At 38.3% G+C, this 26,792-nt stretch overlaps 1 protein-coding gene across 1 annotated transcript in view; it reads right to left on the bottom strand.

Annotated features, from left to right (window-relative positions):
- Positions 1-10,152: 10,152 nt before the first annotated feature.
- GRIN2A (glutamate ionotropic receptor NMDA type subunit 2A) overlaps positions 10,153-26,792 on the bottom strand; it is a 184,356-nt gene continuing 167,716 nt past the window's right edge. The window contains exons 12-13 of the mRNA XM_050906142.1: positions 13,872-14,110; positions 10,153-12,277 (exon numbers count right to left, since the gene is read on the bottom strand). Of these exons, the coding sequence (XP_050762099.1) occupies positions 10,487-12,277; positions 13,872-14,110 (2,030 nt within the window). The 3' untranslated portion in view covers positions 10,153-10,486. The remainder of the gene's footprint in view (positions 12,278-13,871; positions 14,111-26,792) is intronic.

Below are 26,792 nucleotides of genomic sequence, written 5' to 3'. Positions count from 1 at the left end.
TAATGTTTTTCTACATATTTAACAAAAATTAAGAACACAATACAATTTGTAAGACAACCATAATAATTATATATTTCTCTATCATAAAAAGTTTGAAGCAAACATTTTTTTTTAGATATGTTTCAAAATATTTATACAGTATTAGCACTCAGTCATGCACTGGGTTAAAATATGGTCGGCGTGAACTGCTGTGAGACGGCATGTGTAATGCAGGAGAGAAGTGTGTGACTGCCAGCTCCTTCAGGCTGCAATGTGAGCTATTGGTAGATCCAACTACCTCCAGGATTTCAAAGGCAGGGACCGGCAGGCGCAGGAGTCGCCGGGTGTATGGGTATCTCTGTAACACCACGGTTGAAACCGTGTGTGTACCGACACTTGTGTGTTAAAATTCATTTCAGTTTGCTAAACCTATCTAATAGAACAGGCAGTAACTGGAATGTCAAAACTAGTTTTTAATTATTCTCTTTTCCCCCAAACCCTTTCTTTTGAAGAATCCATTAGACTATGAATTTTATAATGAAATTCTGGATTCCCTTAAAAATTAATTATTTTATGCTTGATTCCATTTCACCAGTATTCTTTTATTTCTACTCTAACATCCTGATTTATTTCCCCAGGTGTTAAGAGGTCTTCAAAACTCTACTATTCTTTGCTAGCAATTGGAAATTTATGACTTACCCTTTGGTTTGAAATATTACACTCTTGAGAGTGTTACAGTAAATTGCACCAGTAAATAACAGAAATGATAGGCTTTTTAATTTACTGTATACAGAATCAAATAGTTCCAAGATTTCTGGTAAGATGTTATTCATGGAATGCAAATTTCTTCTACTGCAATGTAGATTAGTGCTCTGTGTAACCAGTACAAATTCGTACACTTGGAGTTTTTTCCCCCATCAGAACAAGAATACTCTTCCAACTGTACTAATAACTAATTTTCTTTCTGAGCAAAATCCTAAGTTAATATTGCAAATTCTTATTCTCTCAAGATACAAATGAAACTAAAATGGTCTTAGGATGACGACTGAAGATTCAATACTGATTTTCAATTGCATCTCATTTTTCAGAGTTCAACTGCAAATAATTTCTAATCAAACTCAAAATAGCAATACAGTACTTGAAACTGTTAATAAATGGTTGTAGAATCTTTGTCACAATGCTGAATTTTTGCCTTGCCCCTCATTCTTCTCAAAAACTTTATACATATACATATATATAAAGCTTATATATAGCTTATATATATGTATACAAAGACTGATCAGGACAACACATTAAATTTACATTATTCAAGTAAACAGGTAAAAATGTTTTTAAAAGTGTAATTTCAGATTTTAAAATATTTCTGGTGGTTTTTGTTTAGCAGCACAGAAATATTAGTGTTTCATCTAAGCCAACAAAAATCTTTAAACAGGATGAAATGAAGCGCAAAATGCCCTTCAGGTTTAGTGTAAATTTGAATCCGATGAATTAAAATTAACATTATTAACTCACAGGTGAAGTGCTTCTGAGAGAACCTGAAATGTATGGATGCATATTTTGCATAAAAATAGCATACTTAGTTAAGAATCAGGTAGGAGTTTGCCTAACACATTAATGAATTCTGTTTGTACCTTCTGGTTTCAACAGGGAAGACACAAGATATACTGTGCATGTGCACGTGGGTGTGAGGTGTGAAGACAGAGAGATGAAGCTGTTCTTCACCAGTGCAAAATGGATGGTCTGAAATGAATAAGACTATTTCAAAATATTATAGCTGATATCAAGTATAAACTGTAAACAGTTATTATTAAAAATTGCACTAGTTTCCTTCCTAGCTGCACACAATTTTACATGACGCAACTTCCATACCTTTGCAACATGAGGTTTGGTTTTTGGTTTTTTAATTCTGAGCGTGAACTGCACTAAGGATCTACTCTCCCATCACTCACTCACACATCCCTATTTAACTCAAAAGGTGTTTTGTCTAAGTGTGGAATCCAGACCTAGGCCAGGTAAAAACGAGCTAACCAAAAATTTTCGTCTTGCAGATGAAGGACTTGGAACCAAATTCTTCTCCAAGACACACTTGCAATGAACTGCAGACAAAATTTGACCCTACAGAATTTTCTGTTTCTGGGTTAAGGTGGAAAAACTAATAGCTATCCAACTTTCCCTTTGAAAAAAAAGCTCAGGAATTACTTCAAACAAATGATTCCAAGGTATTTTTTGTCATAAGTTTTGGTTAGAGCTCTGTACATTTAGAAAAGAAGCCAAATACCAAAATTATCTCTTGGTCAAAATCTCCACATCATCAGTAATAGCAAGCTCAAAGCCTGTGTGTTGAGAAAAGTGATTCTGACTTAAACACCACTGCTAAATACTGCCTCTACGTGCAGAACCGATTTTGAAAACTGCCCGGTCTGCATGGTAGAATACATGGGCAGCCACTGGTGCACACACCAGCTGATCTTTCCTGGGAACTTGGGGGTTTTAGGTACCTTTCCCCAGCTACCTTAAGTAACACGTTTAATGACCAGATGTGGATCGCATAAGCTGACATAGAATTTTAAAGTCAGTCACCAGGCCAGCAGACCCTCTCTGGCCACGAATTTTCAAAACAGCACGAGAAGACATCCTTTTCCTATGGCTTAGTTATTTATAGTGAGTATCATTTCCAGCTCTTTCGGATAGGAACTCTCCTCTGACGTGTTTTCATGTGTCCTAGCACAATGCAATCCTGATCCTGGCAAGTCCTTTAGCCTCTTCTGTAATAGGTGTCAAACACTACAATAAATGCTGCTAGAGGCTTTGTGGCTCTAGGAGGTTTGGAAAAGAGAGAAGAGAATCACTTAAAATAAAGCACTGCTGAAATGTGTCCCACGGCTTTGGGAGATTACTCACACATGACTATGTTGGAAAGTGTATGGACGCACGCGTGTATACTGTATATATATTTAGGTTAACAAGTTTAAACTATTAATAAACAGCTTCTTATAGTATTTGATAATTAAAATATCAGGCTTGTATCATTCAAAATAGTGCAACCTACATAGCAATATACAGGAAAGTTACACACATTGTTCCTATTACCATTAATATGCTTGTGCATATCAAGATGACAGGATACCCTTTTCCATAGGATTAACCTTTTGCATATTTAATTGTATTCTTTGGCCCATTTTCCTGTGAAACCTCATATGACAACATAAAGACTTTGGCTTTAAAAAAAAAAGAACACTCCCATTTTTTCAGTGACTTTCAGAAACTTAAGTAGAATTCAAATCACTTTTGTTAAAAATTATCATTTCCTCCAGAAACCACCCACCCCACGGCCTGTCACAGACCACCCACTAGTGTGGATAACTGTGAACCTCCAATTTAATATTTTTTTTCACTTTTGAAGATCATTTACGCTTCAAATGTTGCACAACACATCCTCTAAAATTTTTGTCGACTCCTCTACTCTTGTCCCAACCGTGAACAAGAAAGGTCTCCTTCCCCAGTAGCACGGGAAGGCACAGCAACCTCGTGAGGGCCTTTGACTGCATCACTATGAGTCCAAATACAAGGTTTGCAATGTGAAACAGAAGCCAAAATATATTTCCAAAAGGTTTTTGCCATTAAACATCACTATTAAACGGAGTCAATAAAAAATTATCAGACTAAAGAATCCTGTAGTAATGATGTAACACAAATCTCTTCAAAACGGCTATTCTTATGTACTGCAATGCACAAAACAAATTTAAAAAATGTATTCTTATAATGCATTTGCTGAGAAAAACACATCATTTCTTCTAATAGTACTAGAAGTGCAAAACAAGACATTCTCCATTAAAATTTGATGTCACTGTAAATATTACCATTTGCCCACATTAAAGCTTAGTACCATTTATGAGAAGCGAGGAAACCTTCATCAATTCCCAAGCAAAGTATCATCTCACTTGGAACTTTACAGTGCACTGAATAAGTATCACAATATTTATTGGTATTTATTTTCACAGTTTTCTAACGTGCACATAGAAATATAATTTTTGAAATATATTAGTGAAAACAAATACTAATACAAAAGGGAAAGGACAAAACATCTAGGAGTATAACTGCTTATCACCACTACTTTTTAAGAGTTGGAGAGTCAAAACCATCTCTCTTTTAAATATGTAATACTACATTAGGTGTGGTTATCTACTAGTAAAGGTATTGCATGACGATGTTACAGCGTGGTTATATTCTCTACTGATTTAGCATTGTTTTCAATACAGGTGAAGAATTGAGCAAAAGGATTAAAAAGTGTCATTTAAGTGCAAAACAACAAAACCCTGGTAAATAGTGAGGTAACTTAATTTTACTTATATTATTTCTGGTTCTTAAATTATAGATATGACAAAATCATCACAAAATCAGCAGTGGATTCTTACAGTTGTTAGACTGGCATTCATTTAAAAAAACCAGTTTCAACCACAGCAGATATATTCTGCAGTATGTAACAAAAAAGCTCATGAACCTGCGAGAAGAACTAAGTGCATTTTCACTGCATTGCAGGGCAATGCACACTTGTAATCCTGACTTCCAAAGTTGCAGGACATTGGAAGAGCACATATTTTTAGAGAGCATACTCTGTACACAGGTCGAGAGAAGCAGGGCAAAAAAAAATTAAAAGCTTGACTGAGGTGACATGAGGAGCTTATTTACAAAGAGTGCAGTAACCCTCCCCAGCAGAGCAGAGAGAAGCAAGGCAGGATTTCTGCTCCCATTTAACAGGGCAACAGACACCAGAGAGCACAAACAACCACCTCTCCATCCCACAAACATCGCTGTGACACTGTCATGAAGGTGAACATGGGATTAATTCCACAATGAAAGCAGAGCATCAACAGGAATTTTACACTATGTACAATATGTGCACAACAGACAGAAAAGTCTGCATGATCAGAGCGATGTAAGAGACGTTGACGGTCTTGAGGCTACTCCCATTTAACCACAGCTTCACAGGTGACTCCAGCCAGAGCAGGTTGAGCCTTTCCTCTATCACACCATATACCTGTCTGTACTTGCATTTACGTCCACAAATAAATACACAGCTGTGATTAAACTGTGCTCCCTCCTAGCGATAGTAAATACTAACATGTTGCTAATACATTTAAATAAGACAGTACAGGTGACTTTGGGCAGGGAAATGGCTCATATCATAAAAGTCATACTTCAAAAGGCCTTTATGCTTTTGCAGAAGTTCCTTCAGCACTGTTATACTTTGAAGGCTCAGCTCTCAACAGGAAGGAAGTTTAGATTAAAAAAATAACACTGGTAAAACAAACAATTTAAGTGTATCACTGGAAAACTGTTTTTACATTGCAAACCAGATTGCCCTATACAGGAAAGATACCTACTTTAAAAGGACTTTCGAGCTAAGATAGGACTAGAGCTGGGAAAGGGAAAGGTTAGCAAGGGAATGTATAACACTCCGTCTTGAAAGAAGCACATGATGTGATGATTAACACTTAACACAATCTAGCCAAGCCACAGGATAGTTACTGTTCTATATTAACTAAGAGAGGATTTTGCCATAAAAGATCTGTTTTCGCTAGGTTTTATATATCAAACATCTTAAATGCGATGTAAAACAACAAAAAGTTTCACCTCTTGAGTTCTTCCTAAATCCAAGCTGACTCTTAGACCCTTAGATTTGTACCCCAATTCCTGTTTTACGTTGATGAACCCAGGAAGGGAAGGAATAGTAACAAAATCTTCCCCATCACTAAGATGCATACGCTATGCTGCAGAAATATGAAAATAGCAAGTTATTCTACAAGGAATAGATTCTGACACTTATTTCATGCCGGATAGTCACATGGTATAAAGAAAACGATGATACCGACTAGGCTGGGAGTACTGCAAAACCCGCAAACGACAGGAGCTACCTCAGTAACTACTTGCATAAGCACAGGAACCTATATGCACCTGCAAGGTTTAACTTGGCACTCACTTGCAGATTTAACTAGCAGATTTTTGAGGCTGGGGATAAATAGGCCATTACTTTTCTAAGCCCACCTAACTGAGATGTCTAAGTTAGGAGCCTATACTTTCTAAAAAGTCAACAGAGAGAGGTAAAATCTTTCAGGACACATCACACACATAACTGCTCCCAAGCCTTCTGAACTACCATCCGGAGGGAGCTTTCTCTGTCTCCCCACTGGCAACAGAAAGAGCTTAGCCTTCCAGCACAGAAACCCAAAGCTACACACACAGCTCTAGCTTTTGCTTCCTTTAAAACTATGTGTAAAGAATTATTTTTACGAGGAAAAAAACCCCACTCCTGATTTCCCTTGTAAGCCTTATTTCACCTCCTAAGTGTTCCTGAAAGATCATAGGGAAAGAGACACGTATTTATGAGATGCTGCCAAAACAGGGTGAGCTGGCGGTGATTTGGTTTCTGTTCATCCACAGCACTCTTTCTCCTAACCAAGCCTCTTAGATAGCAGAATAATGAATTCTGAGCAAAAGCTGCAAAAACATTAAATGAAATTTTCCAGAAATACAAAAACTCTTAGTTTTCCTTAATTTTATCTTATATATTAAAATATCTTATTTCCATGCGTTTAAGTTAGTGGGTGGCTACACTGCTCTAAGAAACACAAGCAGAACACAAAATCCATTTGAAAGGAAAAAGGAAAATTTACTGTGGTGAAAAGAGAAAGACAAAAACATGAAGAAATTCTGCAATGTCTTTAGAAGTGGAAAAAAGCAAGAGGCAGGTATGTCTATGTAGCTGTTTTCACCTCCATGTACCTACTCCATTCCTTAGCAATTCAATATCCTGCCTCCATAAAAGTTGTCGTCCAGGAGCAGTGCAACACTACAGGACATGCTACCAAGAATGGCCCATATCATTTACAGCCTGATTCAGTTCCAGCTGGAGTCACGGGAAATCTTGGTGATAGGAATGACCAACAAACTGCTAGAGCTGTAATCAGGAAAATGTAACAAGTCACCAGCACCATCCAGAAAGGTACAGAAAGGATGGCCACTTATGCAGGAAGATTCTTTTCTCCTCTTCAAGAATAGCAGCAGCTAGAGTGAGAGAGAGGGAAATACAGAAAGTCTTGATCTCAGTTTAATTGAAAGTCAGTGCAAATATATCAACAAAGCTCAGGCAATATTCAGAATTCCACGTGCTCTACGGCTGAGCCTCACAAGCTGTGGCTTGTGGCTCTACTGTTGAAGATTTTTCTTCAACTCCTCAGCTGCTTCTTCTTTACACGTATACATCTGCAACCACACCAGCTACTCGCCTACAACCCTACACTTCAGCCTTTTCTTCCCCCTTTATTCACTCATTATATGCCAAGATCAAAACAACAAATGCATGCAGATTCTTATTCCCTCTACTTTCAGTATCTGGGGTTTTTTTTCTTCTTTAAGGCAGCATCTTTTATTTCCATGTGAACAACTGCTGTGCAACATTATTAAGTTTTCCCTCTGTCTCTTTAATTTGTTTTGGTTTAGGGGAGGTGGTTGTATTGCATATTTGCAGCTAATAATAAATCTCTACAGTCACCAGAAATCTGCTCATATCAGAAAAAGCAAACACTGCAATATATTTCTTTTTAGCTAATTTGCTTGTACATTTCACAGAAGGATAAATCCACCTGGGTTTAGGATGTTTACATTTGGATCTCAACAGTTTACTTAGAAAATGTCGTAAATGGGAATTTTTCTTTCCCACAACTTCACATACAATACTTGTCTATATATTGAATTATGGGTGTCTAGTTAGATAGAGATGATGATACAGAAGACTTGGAGAGATCACCAAATATTTTGAGAGCTTTAAGATGATGCGAAAGACAAGAGCCACCACTGAGTTTCATGAGTCACTTGGTAAAATTCTCAGTGATTTGCATGGCAGTTTTTGGTATGATATCAGCAAATACCTTATCTGCTGAAACAGACCAGGTAGTTCAAAATGCTTAAGATTTTAATTAATATACTATGATTTGGATTGGAAATTAAAATTTGCCTGAAATATTTTTATTAAACTCATTACAACAATATTTGTGCCTTTAGTGCATTTGCCTTCCTGTAGACCTAAGACAAACAGTACACCTATGTCTTTGGGAAAAGGTTTTGGTTCATGAAAAGTAGTGTTCATTCCATAAACACCCTAGCCCTGCTTAGAAATGTGAATCTCTAGAGATTTTGAAACACCCTAGCCCCTCACTTAGAAATGTGAATCTCTCTACGGGCAGGTAAGGATCTTCTGTTTATAAAAACTACATCCAGTGACGAATCAGGAAGCATACGATGTGAATCAGGGCCAATAATTGTGACCAAATGTTGAATAAAGAATACTCAAAATGTATTTGCTCTGGACAGCGTATAGATACCCATAGATATGCTTTCTGAACATACTTACAATAAAGTATACTGAGATTTTTGGAAGCTGGAAAGAGACTTGGTAGCCCAAATCTCATTACATTTCATTCCTTCAAAAAAATCATCCTTCACCATCATGGTGAACATACAAATACATTTGTAAATACCAAGAACTTATTCTGGACTGTTTGGTAGTTAAAGTCAGCTTAAATCTGTTTAATAAAAAATTGTAAACAAAATTCAAGAAGCTATATTTTGCCTATCCCTATACATCATTTATATTATCTCCCATTTGCAACTCTGCTCTGCAGTATGCTATTCCAAATTAAACAACTTGCATACTGTACCTCTGGCATGCAGATACTACAATTACAGCTGACAGGCATGATTCTACTGAAAAAAGTTTCAGTTTAGAGAAAAGTTAGGGTAATATTCACATTTTCTAATTCACAGTGGTAATGGTTTCCCTGCTCGCTGTTTTTCAGTAAAATGTAGGGAATGATGCTTGAATAATCTAAACTTCCTCTACACAAAATACCTAAAGCAATTCTCAGAATAGCGGGAGAATGGGAGAGCACCACCTGTTGAATGCTTTCAGTATTTAAATATATTAGCAATTATGTTTACTTCTTTAGTTTAAATTAAATTTACAGCCATACACTCTTCTCATTAAAGGCTTCCTCTTTTCCCTTCCAGATTCCCTTATGGTTAAAATCTAGTGGGTTTTTTTTCCAGAGGGTGAGGAGGGGTGTGTAGCAGACATTTTATTTGTGAAATGATCTGATTGATCTTTACTAGAAGTAAAAGTCATATAACAATGCATCCCTGTTATGTGAATAATTTTCTATACCAGTAAGTGATAATAAAGATACTGTTCCTTAGTTATGTGTGCATACGTTCAACTTATATAACAGACTTGATCAGAGAGGTTAAAAAAAATGGCCTGATGTTCAACAAATATGCACAATATTCTGGAAGGAAGAAGTCCCTCAAAAGGTGTTAATCCTTCACTGCATATGCAAATAAATGGTATTGCGCTCCTCACTGATTACACTGAACGTATGGCTGTCGGTGTTTGATACTGTATTAACAGCTTTAATACTATTAACATACGATTAATTAGATGTCACTAATACACTATGAACAAAGAACCACAGTGGGTTGGGATTTGGTTTGGGAAGTGAAGGAATAAAAGAAATACTATACAGCCCTGAGTAATCACCAGTAAGGGGCAAATGCAAACTTACGTACACATTAGGCCTCAAGGTTACTAATGAAGTCCACAGCTCCATAGTAAGTGTCATATAGTGATATCTAAAAATATATACTCTGGATTAGGCAGCTGTGAAATTTCTGACAAGATGACTGCAGACTTTTCAATGAACTTAGTTTGTAATGGTAAGTGCATGTGAAATAAAAGAAAAGCATTTGTACATTAACATTAACCAATATCCATGGGGCTTCCTTTTGGTACACAGCTGTTCACATGTTTGGGCCTACAGCCTTCCCGTTTACTTTCTGTCAGTCTAGAACAAACATACTAATTTCGTGCTAACACACTGTATTTTATTTATTAAGGTCCTGGGGTTTGGGGCTTTTTAATTATTATTTGGCTTTGAAAATGATTATGAAGCTAAAATATATTTTTGAAAGTCTAGCTTTCTGTTCTCTTTTAGTGTCTTCCTTTTGAAACTGTGCAAATGTATTCCTAATTCTTTTTATCTGTGTCATACTACATGCATACCATATTGCTTAACCAGTACTAGAAAATCATTAAACATTTCTAAGGACAAAAGTACATTGAATGATACTTAGCAACATAAATCAGAATAACCGAAATAGTAAAATAATTAGATACAAAGCAGCATAGTTGCCAACATATATTGGGGCTATTTCAGTACAGCTTGCCATTTATATATAAAGCATAGATAAATGGCTATTTTTTATCCTTTTTAACAAGACATTTTAAAAGGATAGTTAAGAGCATACTAGTTTACTTATTCATGTACAAAAGTACATTGGGAAAGGGAGAGGTTTACGTATCATTTACCATAGCAGGATACTGTTAAAGGATAAATTCTTCCTCTAAGATGGTGGCAACTATTTTTTCCCTATATATAAAGTGTTAATGGAAAATTTAAACATCTGATTCAATGCTAGGCATTTTCTTATACACACGTCTATTGCTACAGGAATTTAAAACCCTTGGAGTTGAGTACAAGCTATTCCTATTTGCAACGTAAGGCAAAACATGCTCTGAAATGTACATGTCATTATGGATCCGACCATCCCTGGAACAGTATGATGCTGTAGACTTTATGGATGACCTTAAATAATTATCATTTCTTCCTCTTGTTGGTAATGAATGTTTATAAAAATCAGCTGGACTTCGCCTAAGAGATAAGTGCTGGTCATCACGATACGAGTGCAGAAAGGGATTATCATCTGAGTGAACAGGATACAGGGACTTGCTCCGCTTACTGTCCTCTAGAGAGTGAGTTAAAAGCGAGGCCTTGTTGCTCAACAGTTTGCTTGAGGGAACACTAAACATGCTTGCATATGGACTACTTTGTAGAAATTTCTCTCTTTCTTTCAAGCTTATACTACGAGAAGGTCTTCCAATATCAACTTCCCTGGACTTATCAGCGATATTATCAAAAGAATGTTGCCTGCTAATCCTCAGCTTATTTTTTTTATGATATTGCAGAGCATTATTTTGTGACCAACTATGCTCATATATTTCTTCAGGAATTGATAAGTTCGTTGTATCCTGCAGCATCTGATCTTCTTCAATATCATAGAGGTTCCCCATCCGCAAGCATGCATCGCATTTATAGGGAGATCTGCTCGAATAGTGTCCCGCATAAGTGGGCAAATTGGAAAGACAACTCCTGCAGTGGGTGGAATTCTGTCTGTATCTATCGTTCATGTCAACTAGGGAAGCGTTTTTATCTTTTAAAGTGTAGTGCTTTGCATAAAGTTTATACTGGTCATTATCTGGAAGACTGTCTTCATTATGCAAGGGAGTCCTGTTAGCATGTTCTGCTTTCCTGTAGTTGTCATTGTGATCTTGATAAACATCAGGAAACTCTACAGTTTCTGGAAGGACAATGTTTTCGATGTACTGAGGTGTGTCCAAGCGGAATCCTGGCTCCTTGTCAGCATCAATCGTGTAGATTTTATCCCTTGGAGAGCTCTGTTTGGTTTTCAGATATGTCAGTTCCACTTCACTACAATCTTTTGGGTATTTTGATGCTACCGTCCTTTTTTTAAAATTGTCCTTGGTTTTGTGGTGCTTGTTGTTGTTTTCAGGTTCCATATGGCAAGTAGCTCGGCTTGATGTCTCTGATACATCTGAATGGGCAATCTCTTCAGGAAGGTATCTTTGGCTTTTCACTGAAAGCTGCCTGTTTTCATCTGACCCGTTTTCTCTCTGGGAACCTTGGCTCTGACGTACAGATTCTTGACGTAAAGACTCAACAGATTTCCTCCAAAGCTGCCTGGGTCTGGAGTTCACTTTTGCTTCTGCTGTTACTGCAACCTCTACTGTATTTGGATTGGACTCATTCAGTGTGAGAGGATGCTGACCTTGGAAAACATAGTTGTTAAGATTGTCCTTGTGTCGATTGCCAGGAAGTGTCTGCAGTTCACTCATGTTGTCACCAAAAAAGTTGTCCTTTGTCTGAAAGGATCTGTTATCAGAAAATATCAAGTTTCCCTTATCCATGACCATGTCCATAATCAAGGAACCCCTATGAATAAAATCAGCTGTTCTTTTGGGGGAGTCAGTTCTTGAAGGATTGATATTGGTCATATTTTTCGCTGTTCGCAGTAGTTTTAACATGTTGGTTTGGGAATTGGTCAAAGTAAAGTCAGGAGACTTCTTTTTTTCTTCAATGTGGACTCCATGAATGCAACTGTAAATACCCTGTAATATGAGTAATATAAAACAAATTAAATCACTAGGTGTAAATTTTAAATACGTTCATTCTATTTTTAATTAGCAATAAAGAAAAATTAAACATTGCTTATCTAATGACTGGAAAGATTAAAAGGACATATCTATCCTTTTAGCATTTCCTTACATCGATATGGAAGAATAATTTCTGCTTTATCTGTTGGAACTGTAAAGGAGAAAAAGTGTCAGTATTTTACAAAGCAGTGGTCCGTGTTGGCCTCCCCTGCTTATTCCAGAAAACAAGACTAGAAGGGACCCCAAAAGGTTCCCTAGTCTCATCACAAAATGTAACTAACCTTCAGTAATGGAAACTCTATTATTTTAAACCAGTGATTAAGTTACTCCTCTAAACAAGCCTGCAGTCAGGTTATTTTCTTGGAAGCTAAAGTACTCTTCACTTTCACTGAAATACAAAGGCTTCTAGTCATTGTATTTTAGCTTTTCTGTTTCCTATCCTAGTACATATGAAAAAAATGCCAGCTCTTTCTAAAGCCTGAATTTGAGTTCATTTTGAGCAAAAGGCTGAAGCCCATCTTTTGACTCCAACCTCTTTGGTCACTCCTGTGAGCTCAATTGACATTTCCAACCCTGTGAACTTGTAATTCTCAGAAATTTGCCTTTGAAATAAGTACTTTTTTTCCCCTGCATTGGTTAGGAGAATTTCACCTGAAAAGGCCAGAAGTATAAAGTTCAAATGTAAAATGTAGAGGTTAAAATGTATATGCTTTTCTAGACAATCCCCAACAGGGTAGGGCAGACTATTTTTAATGCAGTTCCAATACAGTCCAATTTACTCAACAGGGTAATTTCAGCACATTTTAAAGCAATTAGGCATTTTAGTATCATTTTCAATTCTCCTCAGCTATATAAAAACACAGCCAAATCAATTCCCTAATGAAAGTACTATGTGCTTAAAAAAAAAAGACAAAACCCAACTAATTTGTCAAAAATATAAGAACAAGCACTTACTTCCCTTATTTTATGACAAATATCAGTTATTTGGATATGTAAATCCACTTTGCGTTTGGTAAAGTTATCATTAAAACCTGTCTTAGTGTCTAACCAAACATAAATGACACTTGTGTTTGACCTTTTCTCATATGGTTTATTCAAGTTTGCCATCAAGAACAGCTTATAAAAATATTCCAGTATATTCTTATCACTTAAAATCCACTTGTTTAAGGAATACACAAAACTGAGAGCTAATGTCTGTCATCAATGTAGTATTTATTTTGTTTGGATTTTTTTGTGGAAATTAATCCATTTCCTGCATCTGAGCAGCTCTACCATTTCTTCATCAAATTTACCCCGAAATTTATTTGTTTTCATCATTTGATTACTGATTATCCTGGCATATGATAATTCATACCCTAGAATGATCCAATGGAGAAAAGACTTCCCATGGAGTGCAAGCACATCCTAAGCCCATTGACTAGAGCATCACACTGATGCTCTAACATGTATTTCAAATGTCCAAGTGGGAATAAAAGGGAAGACAACGTTTTAGGAAGGTAGCATTTATTCTGTCTGTTGCCTGAAAGGGGAAAATGAAAGTCATACTAACCCTGCTGATTGAGAACAACAATCCCGGCCTATCTGAGCAGACTCCAGTGAAGCAGAATCTAAGTTTCCAGTAAAATAAGTGCTCCCAGACAAAGGTTATTAAACTGAGTGCCATGGCTGCTGCAAGCATGTAAAACACTCCTGCCATGTTGTCAATGTCCAGCTGGCTGCTCATGACTTCATTCTTCTCATTGTGGCAAATACCAGTCAGCCACAGGGTTTCTAACTCTTCCATTTCCCCTAGGGAGAGCAAGGAGTCAAACCAGTTAGCGTGCAAAAATTACTGCTCACAGTATTCAAAAGTCTTTGCAAGTTTAAAAATACAGCATCATTTAATGCTTCATTTGTGGAGCACTTCAGTCTTATCTACTAAGGATTTGCAAATATAGCAGATTTCAGCTCACAGCACCCTAGTTTCAGATGGCCTTGGATTTCATAAATTATGTGGGAAGCTGGCTGCTCTAGAAAGCAGGATCTGTGATTTGGGTAAAACTTTCTTCTGTTTGCTGTAACTAGTATCACTTGTTACAGAGCGTGGAATTGGAGGGTTCCCGTCCCAGGGGACTCCTCCGCCCCATCCACCAGAGCTGCATTTGGTGCACACTCAGACCCAGGAGGCTCGTCCCGTCCCACTCCAATAGGTGCCACTGGTGCTCCTCCGGTCTGCAGGTCCAGCCGGTAGTAAGCCGTGTGTGTACTCCAGAGGTGCCAATGCACACACAGACCCTCAGTGTCATTAGCAGCACCCACGTGACACTCACAAACACAAATAAAGACAGTCTGATCCTCCTCCTCCTGCCCAGCTGATGAGGACTGAAGTTTGCTAGTGAAACACACACACACCATCACTCGTGTGATTCACAAACACACCAGTACTTACAGCCCCCTCAAACACTGGCATGGGCTAAATCTGTGCAATATCTGTGCCCAGACCCTATACGCTCCTTACCCAGGCACTGGCTTGGACCTTGGGTCTTTCCAGAAGTCCCCTAACAAATCACATCTGCCCCAGCACTCATAAACACCGAACGGAAAGCAAGATCACGTCAAAACCAGCTAGGAACTGAGTTTAGTAAAGAGATGGGACAGGCTGTAGCGATCAGACACAGGGCTCAGTCAGACAAGCATCCTGACACGCAACCAGACCCTTTTATGCCCCCCCCCTCCATTTTCCTACGCTTGTTCCTCCCTGATCCACTCTGACCCGTCCCTTTGGCCCTTCCCTCAAACATCGCAAAATAAATTTCACATGCTCTCACAATCCCTTTAAAACATGCCATAGACCCATGATAACCTTATTTCCCCTTCTTGTATAAGTTGCAACATTCTGGCTGAACCTCTCCTGACACGTCTGGCCTCTGCTGTCTTCTCTGGTATCTCTTGTTCCCTAGGGTTTGGGTATCTGGGGATTTGATTTATTAGTGTTCTTGTCTCTTGTTTTATTTTTTATGTTGAACAGCCACTAACCAGATAACCTTACAATCCAGGTATCTACATATCCTTTGCATCCACATATCCCTTCCATATTTTTACTCCAGCCTCCCAGCCCAAGAAGATGTTTTTGAGTGTTAAAAGACAGACCATCCAAACAACAAAGATTAAATGGCAAGTTTAAAAATTCAGCATGAGCAGTAGCAACCAGGTCCAGCAGTTGGCTGCCCCTAGATGCTGCACTGGGCCGTCACTGCAGTAGTCATTAGTCACATTTCCTCTCAGAGTTGGCTGCATTTCAGTAACAGGTGAACTGATTCAGAGATGCAGTTTTAAACCACTTTCTGATCTACAAGCACTTTGGAAAGAAAAGACATTATTTATCAAAACTTTCTGGTTTTCTTCCCCGTAATACTTTTATTTATGGCAAAGCAATGACAATCACCAACACTGGATGTAAAATCACCCAAAGCATTATGTCTGAAGGTTACAGTACTGTTATATTGGCAATGGGAAGCTTGACTAGCTTTACCTGTACAGCACATGCAGCAAGTGAGGAAAAATAGTTGTATATGATACAGTATTACCAAAGTCTACTGTGTTTCATACACCACCTGCTTTTCTATAGAAAATAACTGTCACTTAATGCCTGGATACTTGCAAGACTACAGTATGCCCCTTTTCCTGTTTAAGTTTCTTTTTTTAAATTTTTATTGTAACTAGCAGTATCTTTCAAATACAGTTCTTCTCCTGGCTTTCTGTCTCTCTTCATTTTCTGTTTTCCCCCACAGACCTTGGTGATGCAGTAACTGCAAACCCTTCCCACATCACATACTCCCAGCCTTCTCTCCCGTGGTGCCCTGGACACCTCCTTCTGCTCCCTCCTAGCCCTCTGGATCACCCGGCCTTTCTTCTTACAGTCTCCTCTGGCCGGTTGCTGCTGCCACTGCCTGCCTCCTCGGCAGCGGCAGAAAAATAAATGGTATCATCATGTGCCTGAAACAGAGCATTCCCGGTTTCTGGTTCTGGCTATGCCACATCCTTGCTGCCATTAAAACACTTCATTCACTTAAAGCTAAGGAATCAGATCCGCTCTCTCCTTCTGTTGCATATTCTTAGACTCAGAATCTGTATTTCACCGATGAGATTTGGCCTCAGATGAAGGACACTATCACTTACCGGTGGTTGTTACTGCCAACATGGACAGAGGCATGCAAGAAACTGTAATTGTTCCTGCCAAGATTGTTTTTCATATTGCATGATATATTAATTTTCAAAAGTTTAGTGTTGTTCTTACTGAAGCATTGCATGTGCATACATGCCTTTCTACTCTCTTCAGGATATAGTCAGCTGAGTAATTCTATTAATATTTTTAATGACATAAACTTCACTGTTTCTAGAAAATACAGCAGGCAATACAGAGGGCCAGAAAGTACAGCATTAGCTGGCTTGGTGTGTTTCCCAATTTAGGATATGGCTTCAATCTGGGCGAAGAATCCCATGCTACAGATCCCTAATCCTTACCCAGTGATTAGCGAATACATTTTTAGTATTATAATCCGTACATCATTGGAGTAAAGATCAGGAAAAAATGGCTAGAAGCTATTGACATTTCAGCTACCTTCAAGCTACACTAGAAGATCAGTGACCTGCTGTGCAAGAGCATTTTGCAGGACAGAGTGCCAGGGCACTAGGAAAGCTTCAGCCCATAGATAATTTGGATGTGTGAGTTGGAAGTGGAACACAAGACTGTGATGGAGAAATTGCTTCTCATAGAATGTGAAGGAAAAATTGAAGTAGAAAGGACACGTACTGAGGCACTTTAGCAAAGGCATTTTACAAATTTGTAAGAGAGATTATTTGGTTCCTAGTTAATCCTGAGTTTAGTTTTGTGCTTGAAGCATGAATTGAACCTCTAGATCTGAAAAAGGCAGTGTATCTTCTCCCAAATTACAGTGCTCAATCTTCAGAATACCTAAGAGCATCCCCAAAGAAGAAAGTCAATCCTAATGAATCTTTAAAAGTCTTCTAATCCAGGACATAGGGACAATAAATTATTAATTGTATCAGTATAGATACTGCACACTGTCGCTACATAGATAATTGAGGTTCATTATTGCATTTCCCTGTCTCACAACATTTGGATTTCTTTTGTTCTGCTAAACCTCAGTGGACTGTTCCCCTCATCTCTCTTTCAAGTCCTCCCCAGGGTCTATGAATAAAATTCACAGAGGCTATAGAAGAGAAAAGAACCCAAGTCCAAAGAGAGAGCAATATTTCTGGTTCGTGCATTAGCAGCTGAAGGTCTGACAATCAGCCCTCATGACTTCCCACAGGAAAATTCACATCTCCCAAGACTGTCAAACATCAATTTGATTTGACTGCTGTGCCCTTTCACAATTCATAACAAAATTCACGAAGGAATTTAAACCTCTTTTTTATTACTGTTTTCTCTGCATTTCTTTCCCTTTGGCATGTATGTCTAAAGTAACTATTGATAATCCACTAACCTTTCCAAAAACGTCACTACAGAAACCAACCAAGCTTGTTTTGAGTCGAGATAAATGACAGTGCCCTGGCAAGCTACAAAGAACAAAGCATCCCAGAGTCTTGCAGATCCTGCTGTTGCAATACCCCTTCCATTATATCTGACAAATGACAGAAATCACTGTTAATTAATACCCAAAAGTAATCCGCAATTTTATAGATTGCAAAGCACTGTGAATCATTGGATTGTCATATTTATGAAATTATATTATCTGGGAATGGACAGATTAGGCTCATAATTCTGGTCTATACATATAAATCAGTTACCATTTACAGTATATATTGATATATGTGTGTGTGTATACACACAGAAACACAGACGCACAGACAAAACAGTTATGAATTTAACTGTAAGAACACTTCAGCAGAGGTGACCCCATAAAACTGGCAAAAATGCCCATTCTATTTATAACTCTTCCTGCCCATTACATTTTACCCAAGATATTTACAGAAGGCATTACATTTTTATTAGAAAATCCTCAGGTATGAGGAATTTTTTAACTGGCGTGTCGATTCATTCCTTATAAAAATCAGCCACTTCCAAACTTGGCCTGGAGTTGGAATTCAAAACAGTGAACTTTGAGGCTACTTAAACTTAGGTTCTGAAAAAATATTTAACAGAATCAAGTTCTTTTGGAGGAGTGTTGTTGTCTTTCAAATCCTTTTGGGTGGTCTAACTTGTGAGGTAAATGCGTAGGGTGATGACACCTATAGCAATATACTAGTCTTAGCAATTGAAAGGCCAGTAATTTGTGATTACCAGGCAATGGAGAGTTCAGTCGTCTCCATGTGTGCATAATTCTAATTAGCAAGTAAGAGCTCCAAATATTCCATAAGACAGACCTTGGAAATCTAAGTCAGCAATCTCAGTATATATAAATGCCAGGCCTCAATGAACCAAGTGTTAATGGAGTTCAAGTCTGCATCTAATAGGAGGGTCTCAAGATACTTATAAATATTAATCAGACTTATTTTAAGGCTTTTTGTTTTCACACTTCAGATGCTTACTAAAAGAAATGTAATGCCACAATAATTTCCTACCTCTGTCCGTGTGTGGACTAGATTAACGATTAAATGAATAGTTGCAGATTTGAGCAACAGAGTACATCATGACATTAGCACAAGATTAGAAAATGAAGAGTTCCAATATATTTGACAAAAAAAGTAGTGTTTATTTTCTGTTTAATGTGTTCACAGTATATTTAACCTGCAAAATTCACAACTAACTGCATGATGCCTACATTAAGATATTTTTTAAATTTCTGTAGTGCTGTATCATAAAAAGTCTGCCTCATTTATAGTGTAAGAATCAGTATAAGCAAGTATTTTAAAAATCCATATTTCAAGCAGTGTTGAGCCTCTGCACTATTCACTCAAAACACAGTATGGTCTTCTCTAATAAATTGCAAAATTCTAGCTCTCTCAGTGGTAATTCAGGACTATTTACAATGTTTTTAGGTCACAGTGCAAACAGTACTCGGATCCCTTTGTATTTCTCCCGGGTTTGCTCCTGTGGCTATGGTGCTCTCTGCTCTGACTGCTATTTGCACAGAAACGTGCCAGCTGGCCATTCTGACTGAATATCCCAGAGGTACCTTTCCTTCTACATTTTAGTGCAACACCTCTAGCGTATTGCACACTTTATCATTCTGGGAAGGAGTGATAAACTGCTCAGTGCGTCCCCTGAACAATTTCTTCACAATAAAAACATCATCATCCAGACACAGAAAAGATACATATCAAAGGGTAGAATTACACGCTTTTCCTCATCATAGCCCTTAGCAGTTTTTGCAGGCTGTGGTAAGTGTCATCTATCCCTGCCACCATCCTCTCGGAGCTGAAAAACATGCTGCCCTTTTGTAGTCTCTGTCATTGTCTCTTGGAGATGTGTCAGCTCTCAGGGGTTCTTTTAGGGAGATTACTGGTATCCCCAGATTCCCTTCATCTCCTAGGCCCAGCATCTTGTAAGGGTCTGGCATCCTCCCTTGGTTCTCAGCTTTGCTCACTAAACCACCTTCCTGAAAGAGGCAGTGTCTTCCCAAGGGATGGGCCAGCCATGAGATACTGACAGTTAAAGCTGTCTAACTTACGGGTCATTTCACTGATGTTATTTTGTTTTCTGAGTGTTTTTTTCCTCTACATCTGCACATGCATCCAGGAAGATGCACGCATACTGAAAATTACATGTTATTTATAAAAAAGAGAAGCCCTGAACCCACATAATCCATCATTCTCCACATGTACTTATAGAAAAGCAGTTTGGGGTAAGATTTCTTTTTTTTTTTTTTGAGGGAATAACAGTTTTTCAATACTTCTCTGATGCCTTCCTTATGATTAGTAAAAAAATAAAACCTTTCATTATCACCCAACTATGTCCCTAGTTACAAACTTGCCAGAAATAAGCAAGCACAAAGTTTTATAGTTACATCCAAGAAGAGAACAAACAGACTAGGATAACCTTCTTTGCTGCTTAGTTAAAAAGCAAATAAAATCAACTTGCTGCTCCATTCCAGGAAAGAAAGCAAGACCTCTGAAGCTTGAGTGGCACCTGAGCATCTTCTCCTCTTCTCTCTGAGGATACAAACGTGGGGAAAAGTGACGGAGATGGAGAATCTAACCCTGTATCGTCCTGATGGCAAAACCAAGAGCATACATTGATAGTCGGTAAGTAACAACCATCAGAAGTGCTGCGTGCCTGGGAGTGCCTCCACCCCCCTTCTCCAAGTCCACAGCCACAGGGCTTTTATCCTTCTCCTCCCCAGAGCTGCTAACAAGCACCAAAGGGCACAGTCCCAGCCAGTACAGCTGTGGGTCGAGCTTCATCCTGGTAGCAAAACACCCCCAAAATCAAACAAAGCCCATGATTTACCTCCTTTGATCTTCACTCTTGGGAAGTAAGCCAAGCCTGGGCTGGGTTTCAGTGTGACTTGGGAATACAGCCAGATTAAGCACAGAGTCATGACAGTCCAAAATAGCAGTCAGAAGTCTGAGACACCGTTTGGTTTTAAAAAGTGTGCTGCATTCAGCCAGCCCCGGGGGAAACAACACCAGCAGAAGTTTGGACAGTTTGATGGAGGGAAAATGAAGAAATAATAATGGACAGAGATATGACTTTGGAATTAGCTCTACACATGAGAAATGCTTGTCAAGAAGCCATTAAATAAAAGTTACATGAGAGAAGAATAAGCAGCAAAATATAAACAGCGATTACAGTCAAAGCATTGACTAAGTGGAAAAGGAAACAAATTATCCTTGTGAAAAATTTACTATTTACTTGTGTTTCACTTATCTACTTTCTCTGCAAGAACAGTTATCCTATCAGATGAGTAATTACATTAATTTTATAAGATTTGTAATTGGAAAATCAACTTTTTAATTTTGATTCTCTTATTATCCTCCAAATGATCAAATTAAATTGCTAAATAATTTGTTTTAATATTTTTATAAGCACTAAAGTCTATAATTCACTGAGTTCTTATTTTTCCTAAAAGACAGGCTTTTTTCTGCTCTGCTTCAACCATGTAGGTTAAAGCCATAGGTTCCTGGAGATAATCACTGATGGTTCACAGGCTGCCTTAACTACTTCCTTAGATACTCTGGAGGGGTATTTTCATCAAGTTCTTACCTTAATTTTAACCTATTTAATTATTCTTACACACAGAGGGAGAAGAAATCTATTTTATATGTACCTTCTGGATGCAAAAAAAGATTTTTAACACTTCATGTGCTGTTTGCAAATGACAATTTCAGGGTGGTTCAGAGCACCAGCCTGTACCTTCACCTTGTCGCAAACCAAAACCTGGCACTGAGGTGCCAACAGAACATAAGAGAAACAGCAAACCTAAAACAAACTGAGGAAAAAATAATCTAATGGGGGTTTCTCTGGCAGGGGCATTTCTAAAATGGGCTACGTCTCTCTTGAGTGTGGGTGAGAGATTGGGTTTACACAGTGAGATCCATTGCACAAAGGCACTTGCAACCACCTGAGCTGTGGAAACCCCCAGTGCTGGATACTCCTGCACCCATGCCAGGTCCTGCAGCAGGCATATCAGGCAACTGCAACTGCATGGAAAGTCACCCTCCTCTGACTCCAAAAAACATCGCCTTGCATGAATGAGAGTTGCCTGGAAAAATTTATTCTCCCCTATATTGTGTTGCTTCACACACTGCAACCCTCCCTATCTAAGTGGCGTCTGCAGGAGCGTGCCTAGGGCAAGCAAGGAAAGGATGCTCTGTCCAAGTGGAGAAAGCCGAGCTGCAGCCCGACGTCTTTGTTGTTTTATCGGTTAAGTACAACAGACCTCTAGTGTCAGCACGTCCCCCAGGCTTGCATAAGGTGCAGGGCAGGAGGAGGTCACCCCAGCAGGAGATCACAGGGCATGTGACAGAGCAGAAGGTGCAAAAAGAAACAGGCTGGTATTGACGGTATAAGGGGTGGTGACTCTTGCACAAAGCACTAACCTGAGATTCAGCCTGAGGAGCCAGCATGCAAGTAAAGAAAACCGACATATACCAATTATAGATCTTGAATAAAAGGGTTAAATATATACTTTCACATTGGTCAGATGCAGGGCATCATCTTCAAAAGACTGTGGCTGCACTAGCAGAATCATCTGCTTATTCAGACTGGACAAACGGTAGTTTTCAAATTTAGGGACAGACTGTTTCACACTTATTCTGGTGCAAACTCCCACTAAGTGGCGGAGGAGGAAGGTAGCACCCCATTACTTGGAGATCTTAACATAGGAGATCCTTTACCCTGTATATAGGAGTCAGAAGTCAAATGGGTTGATGTGCATTTGGTTCAATAAGCTCATCAATTTCAATTTGACCTAATTATATGATCCATACAGCATGTTTCATAGAAGACATTATATAAAAGCACAGCAACTTTTTGAATTCAGTCTGGATCCCCCAAAACAATCTCTCTCACTCTTATTTTCTGAATTATTTCCCACTGTAAAAATAGCAAGAGGAACACAGATGACTGACAGCAATACATTTATTGTGAGCTAATGACTGCACTCTGCATGCCCCCATTAGTTAAGGATGAATTAACAGAACCGCTAAGCATGACTTTCAATATTACAATCCCTCTAACTCTTGTTCAGCTACACAAAAACCCTCCACTTACACACTCACATTCTCCAGTCACATTTGTTCCACCCACTGCTTAAGGAGGACACTAAATATATAAACAGAAAATCACTGGGATTGTGGGTGTATTCTGCCTGAGCAGCACACACCGAAAATATGTCCTTATAATCACATACATATTTCCTTCTTGGTCTATAACAGCCAGTGCGAGTCACACTGCTACACTTCCTTATGATTTAGACAGCGCTTTGGAAGGCTTATGCTAAAATATGAAAAAAATAGCAAAAAGCTTTCCTCTTCCAGATGTAAGGGGGCAAATCTCATTTCCACAGTTACCTATTACCCCTAAGGAGTGGGAAGCAATTATCCACCCAGGAAAATAATTCTTAGTGTACTAAGCCATTCTAAAAGCACATAAAGATTAACCAGAATGGAAAGTTATTAGGAAGGGGATAACAGACTCTCTGTGGAAACTCAAACCAAAAGCAGTTTTGTTTTTACATCTCTGTGTCTGTAATTGCTTTAAAGGTTGCAGCTTTAAGGGGTAAGGGCTCAATACAGATATACCATCTGCCCCTCCTTTCCTGGAGATCTCTTCCCAGACCTTTGTTTGAACTCAGCTTGTAACCTGCAGGTAGCGCAATACGTTACAAACACCTCACATGAGTAGATGCTTAACCTGGCCAGCTGGCTGATATTCTCCCACTCCTCCCCAAACTTGCTCTCTTTACCCAGCATTTTTCTGTTCCTCGTTTCCATTCATTTCTGCTCTCATATGTCTTTTATCCCTCTGTCTGCTGCATCCTCCATAGCTAATGGCTCCTTGCTGTCTTTCTCTCCATTCCATGCACACTCTGAAGCCCTCTTACTCTCTTAATCCCAAAGCAGCTTTGTCATTTGCAGTTCAATAATCTCATTTGCTCACTAATGAAAAAAAAAAAAAGACAGAAAGAGAAAGAAAAAGAAATTCTGCTCACCTACTAGGCACCAGTGATTCTGCTCCAAATCCCAAAGACATGATGCTATAGGTTTCAGAAGCAGTGTCTTTCAAACTACTTTGCAGGATATTTTTAGAGAAGTACCCCTCTGCTTTAAATGTCACCATGCAGCCCAAGCCAGAGGAGTATTAGCAATACCTGGGCCTTCAGACAGCTGGCCAAAAGTTCCTACTATTGAAGGCTGGAGGAACATGGGTGCCTTCACAAATGTTGCAGTCCAGCAGTCATAGACTTACTAAACTACGCAGGCTGTGTGCCTGAGCCTTTACTGTACTTATCAAATGGCAAGCTAGCACAAAAAAGCAGTTGACAGCTGCTAGGGTAACATGCTGGATTCGGGGTATGTCAGCCTGCCCAGCTGCTCTTTACAGAGGTTTATAAAAGAAATCAAAGCATGTATCATGTGATTCTTCAGTGCACAACATCTCTGTTCTGACACATTCCTGTGGCTGTGGGCGGAAGATCCAAACAAAATGACGGTGCTGCTTCTTAGCAGCCGTATCATTTCAGTTGCTTTTGAACTCCTGGGTGCTTCTATTTCTCAACAGAAGATTGAGAAATAATCTTCTGTGTCTCAGTAGAAATATTTTTATTTCTCTGTTAAAAAACAATGAAAGTTTTGTCTTGTGACCACAGCAAGCCAAAGAAAGAACAACTACCACTGTGCTTTAGACAATTACCCTGATGATCAACTATTTTAAACAAAACTGCAGATGCTAATCATCAGCTGGAAGTTTCGCACATAATGAGATGTGATGTATAGATAGTAAGATGTCCAAAGCCCGAAATTCACTAGTAATACACTTCAGTCGTATCCTTTATACAAGAAAAAGCAATGCCTAACTCTTTATATTAAAAAGATTCAGTGTTCCAAAGCAATTAATCTTGTACTAACAAAGGCATATTCATCTCAACTTCCTATGAACTGGGCTATGTATATGAGCCTGCACAGACCAAGTGATGAAACATTTTGGGGATAAGTCTACTTTTGAGACAACTAAGTAGCTATTCTTCAAATTCCTCAGCAACTCCTTTCCTTCCCTCTGTCTCTTTTCCTCTTTGTTAGAGTAACAAATTTGGCATCTTGTAGCCTGCTTCCTTCCACTGAGACTTCAGAGTCGCTTTCACAGTGTAATTGTTAATTGTCAGTATAATTTGTCCACCCAGTAGAACTATCCTCAGGATCAGAACACTACTCATGTAGATATATATAAACCACCCAGTCTAAGCTTAAAGTTATCCCTAACACAAATCTACATCCCTCTGTATTTACCTTAATTTTCTTCCAGCGCCAACAAGATAAAAAAGAAGGTTCAAAGCCATTGACTTTAATGCAGAAAAAGCATCGTGCTTTGGAAAGCATGAAAAGATGCTCCTGCATGAACAAGTCATTAATACTTCAGTCAAATGTTTTACATCAGCAAGGAAGAGGGAAAAGGTTCCTATCCACTGTGCGAAAATCTCATTTCAATGTGAAAGTGAACTGGCTTGGATAGGAGAATGATATAGAAGCAGCAAGGAAAAATCAAATGAGAAAAATCACAGGAGAAAGACACATGCAGAAGAAACTGAAAGCTCTAAAACACATCTCAAAAGGCTATCTCAGTATTGTATAAATGTAAAAGAGAGATGAGATCATTGGTTTTTGTAGGTGCAATCAGATATACTTTTAAACAAATTACTTGGTCTTACCCAAATATCTAGTATCATCTAAAAGGTTCTCTCCTCTTATTAACATAACATTCATATCAAGAAATTGTGTTTGTTCAACTCATTAGGATTTTTTCTTACAGTTATGAAACTCGTTAGATTTATAATCATTCATTGAATTATTCCATACTGTGATGAATGTTCTATTACATACACTGAATAATAATTCAATACTACTAGGCGCTTTGCTGCTTTATAGGCTTAGTCTTAAAGAATAATAAATTCTTCAGAGGCTATACATGTGAAAGAAGTATTTCTGCGTTCATTTGTGCTTGCCTATTTATTTAAACAACCTCATTCAGACTCCACTGAGGCTTTCCCAGGAGTGTCATTTTAAGATTAAACCTTCCCCCCAACGATACTTGCTTTTAGTCTAGATAACTTCAAAGAGATTTTTAGTGATACAGCAAAGTCATGTTGGTCTGAACTCTGGGTTCGTCCCTTCTAATTCACCAAAACAGAGTTATGTAAGTTCATAGCTAAACAGATTACTGATCGAACTACTGAAGTTAGACGTAGATTACAAAATCAGGTCATGCTGGTTCCAGGCAATCACTCTTTACATTTAATTTCTTGGTGTTTTGTTCCAGTTCACCTGCAACTTTATAAATCAGTACAAGAAATTTCAACCTCAATATCATTCTTAGGATTTTTCTGGTTGTTTTTTTTTCTTTTTCTTTTTTTCCCCTGTTTGTTTGGTTGGGGTTTTTTTTCTAAAAATTATCATCTAGACCTGTGACACAATGAAGTGAGACAAGGCAGCAAACATTTCTGGGACTAAAGGAAACATACCTACAATAAGTCCTACACATCATATGTGTCCAACTACTATTCTCTTTAATAGTGCTGACACCATTTTCTGAACAAATTTAAGGATCCTTTACAAGAGAAAATGAACATATTAGCATTCATGGGTTGTTCAGAGTACCTTCTAAAGGTACTGAAAAATACCACTGAAAAAATGCCATAAACACATTCACAATCCCCATGGTTTGTGCATTCAAAACTTTTGCTTATCTTCTGAAGTAATACCTGAGCAAGATGGACATGGGAGCAGACATTTCATGACAAGGTTTCATTCACCTGGGTGCCATCTGTATCTATTGCAATCCTATAAATTATTCATATGGAAGTTTTAA

Source organism: Gymnogyps californianus, chromosome 15, assembly GCF_018139145.2.
Source record: "Gymnogyps californianus isolate 813 chromosome 15, ASM1813914v2, whole genome shotgun sequence".
In the NCBI taxonomy this organism is placed as follows: domain Eukaryota; kingdom Metazoa; phylum Chordata; class Aves; order Accipitriformes; family Cathartidae; genus Gymnogyps; species Gymnogyps californianus.
Note: the sequence above shows the minus strand (reverse complement) of the source record. Positions and strands in the feature narration are given on the sequence as shown.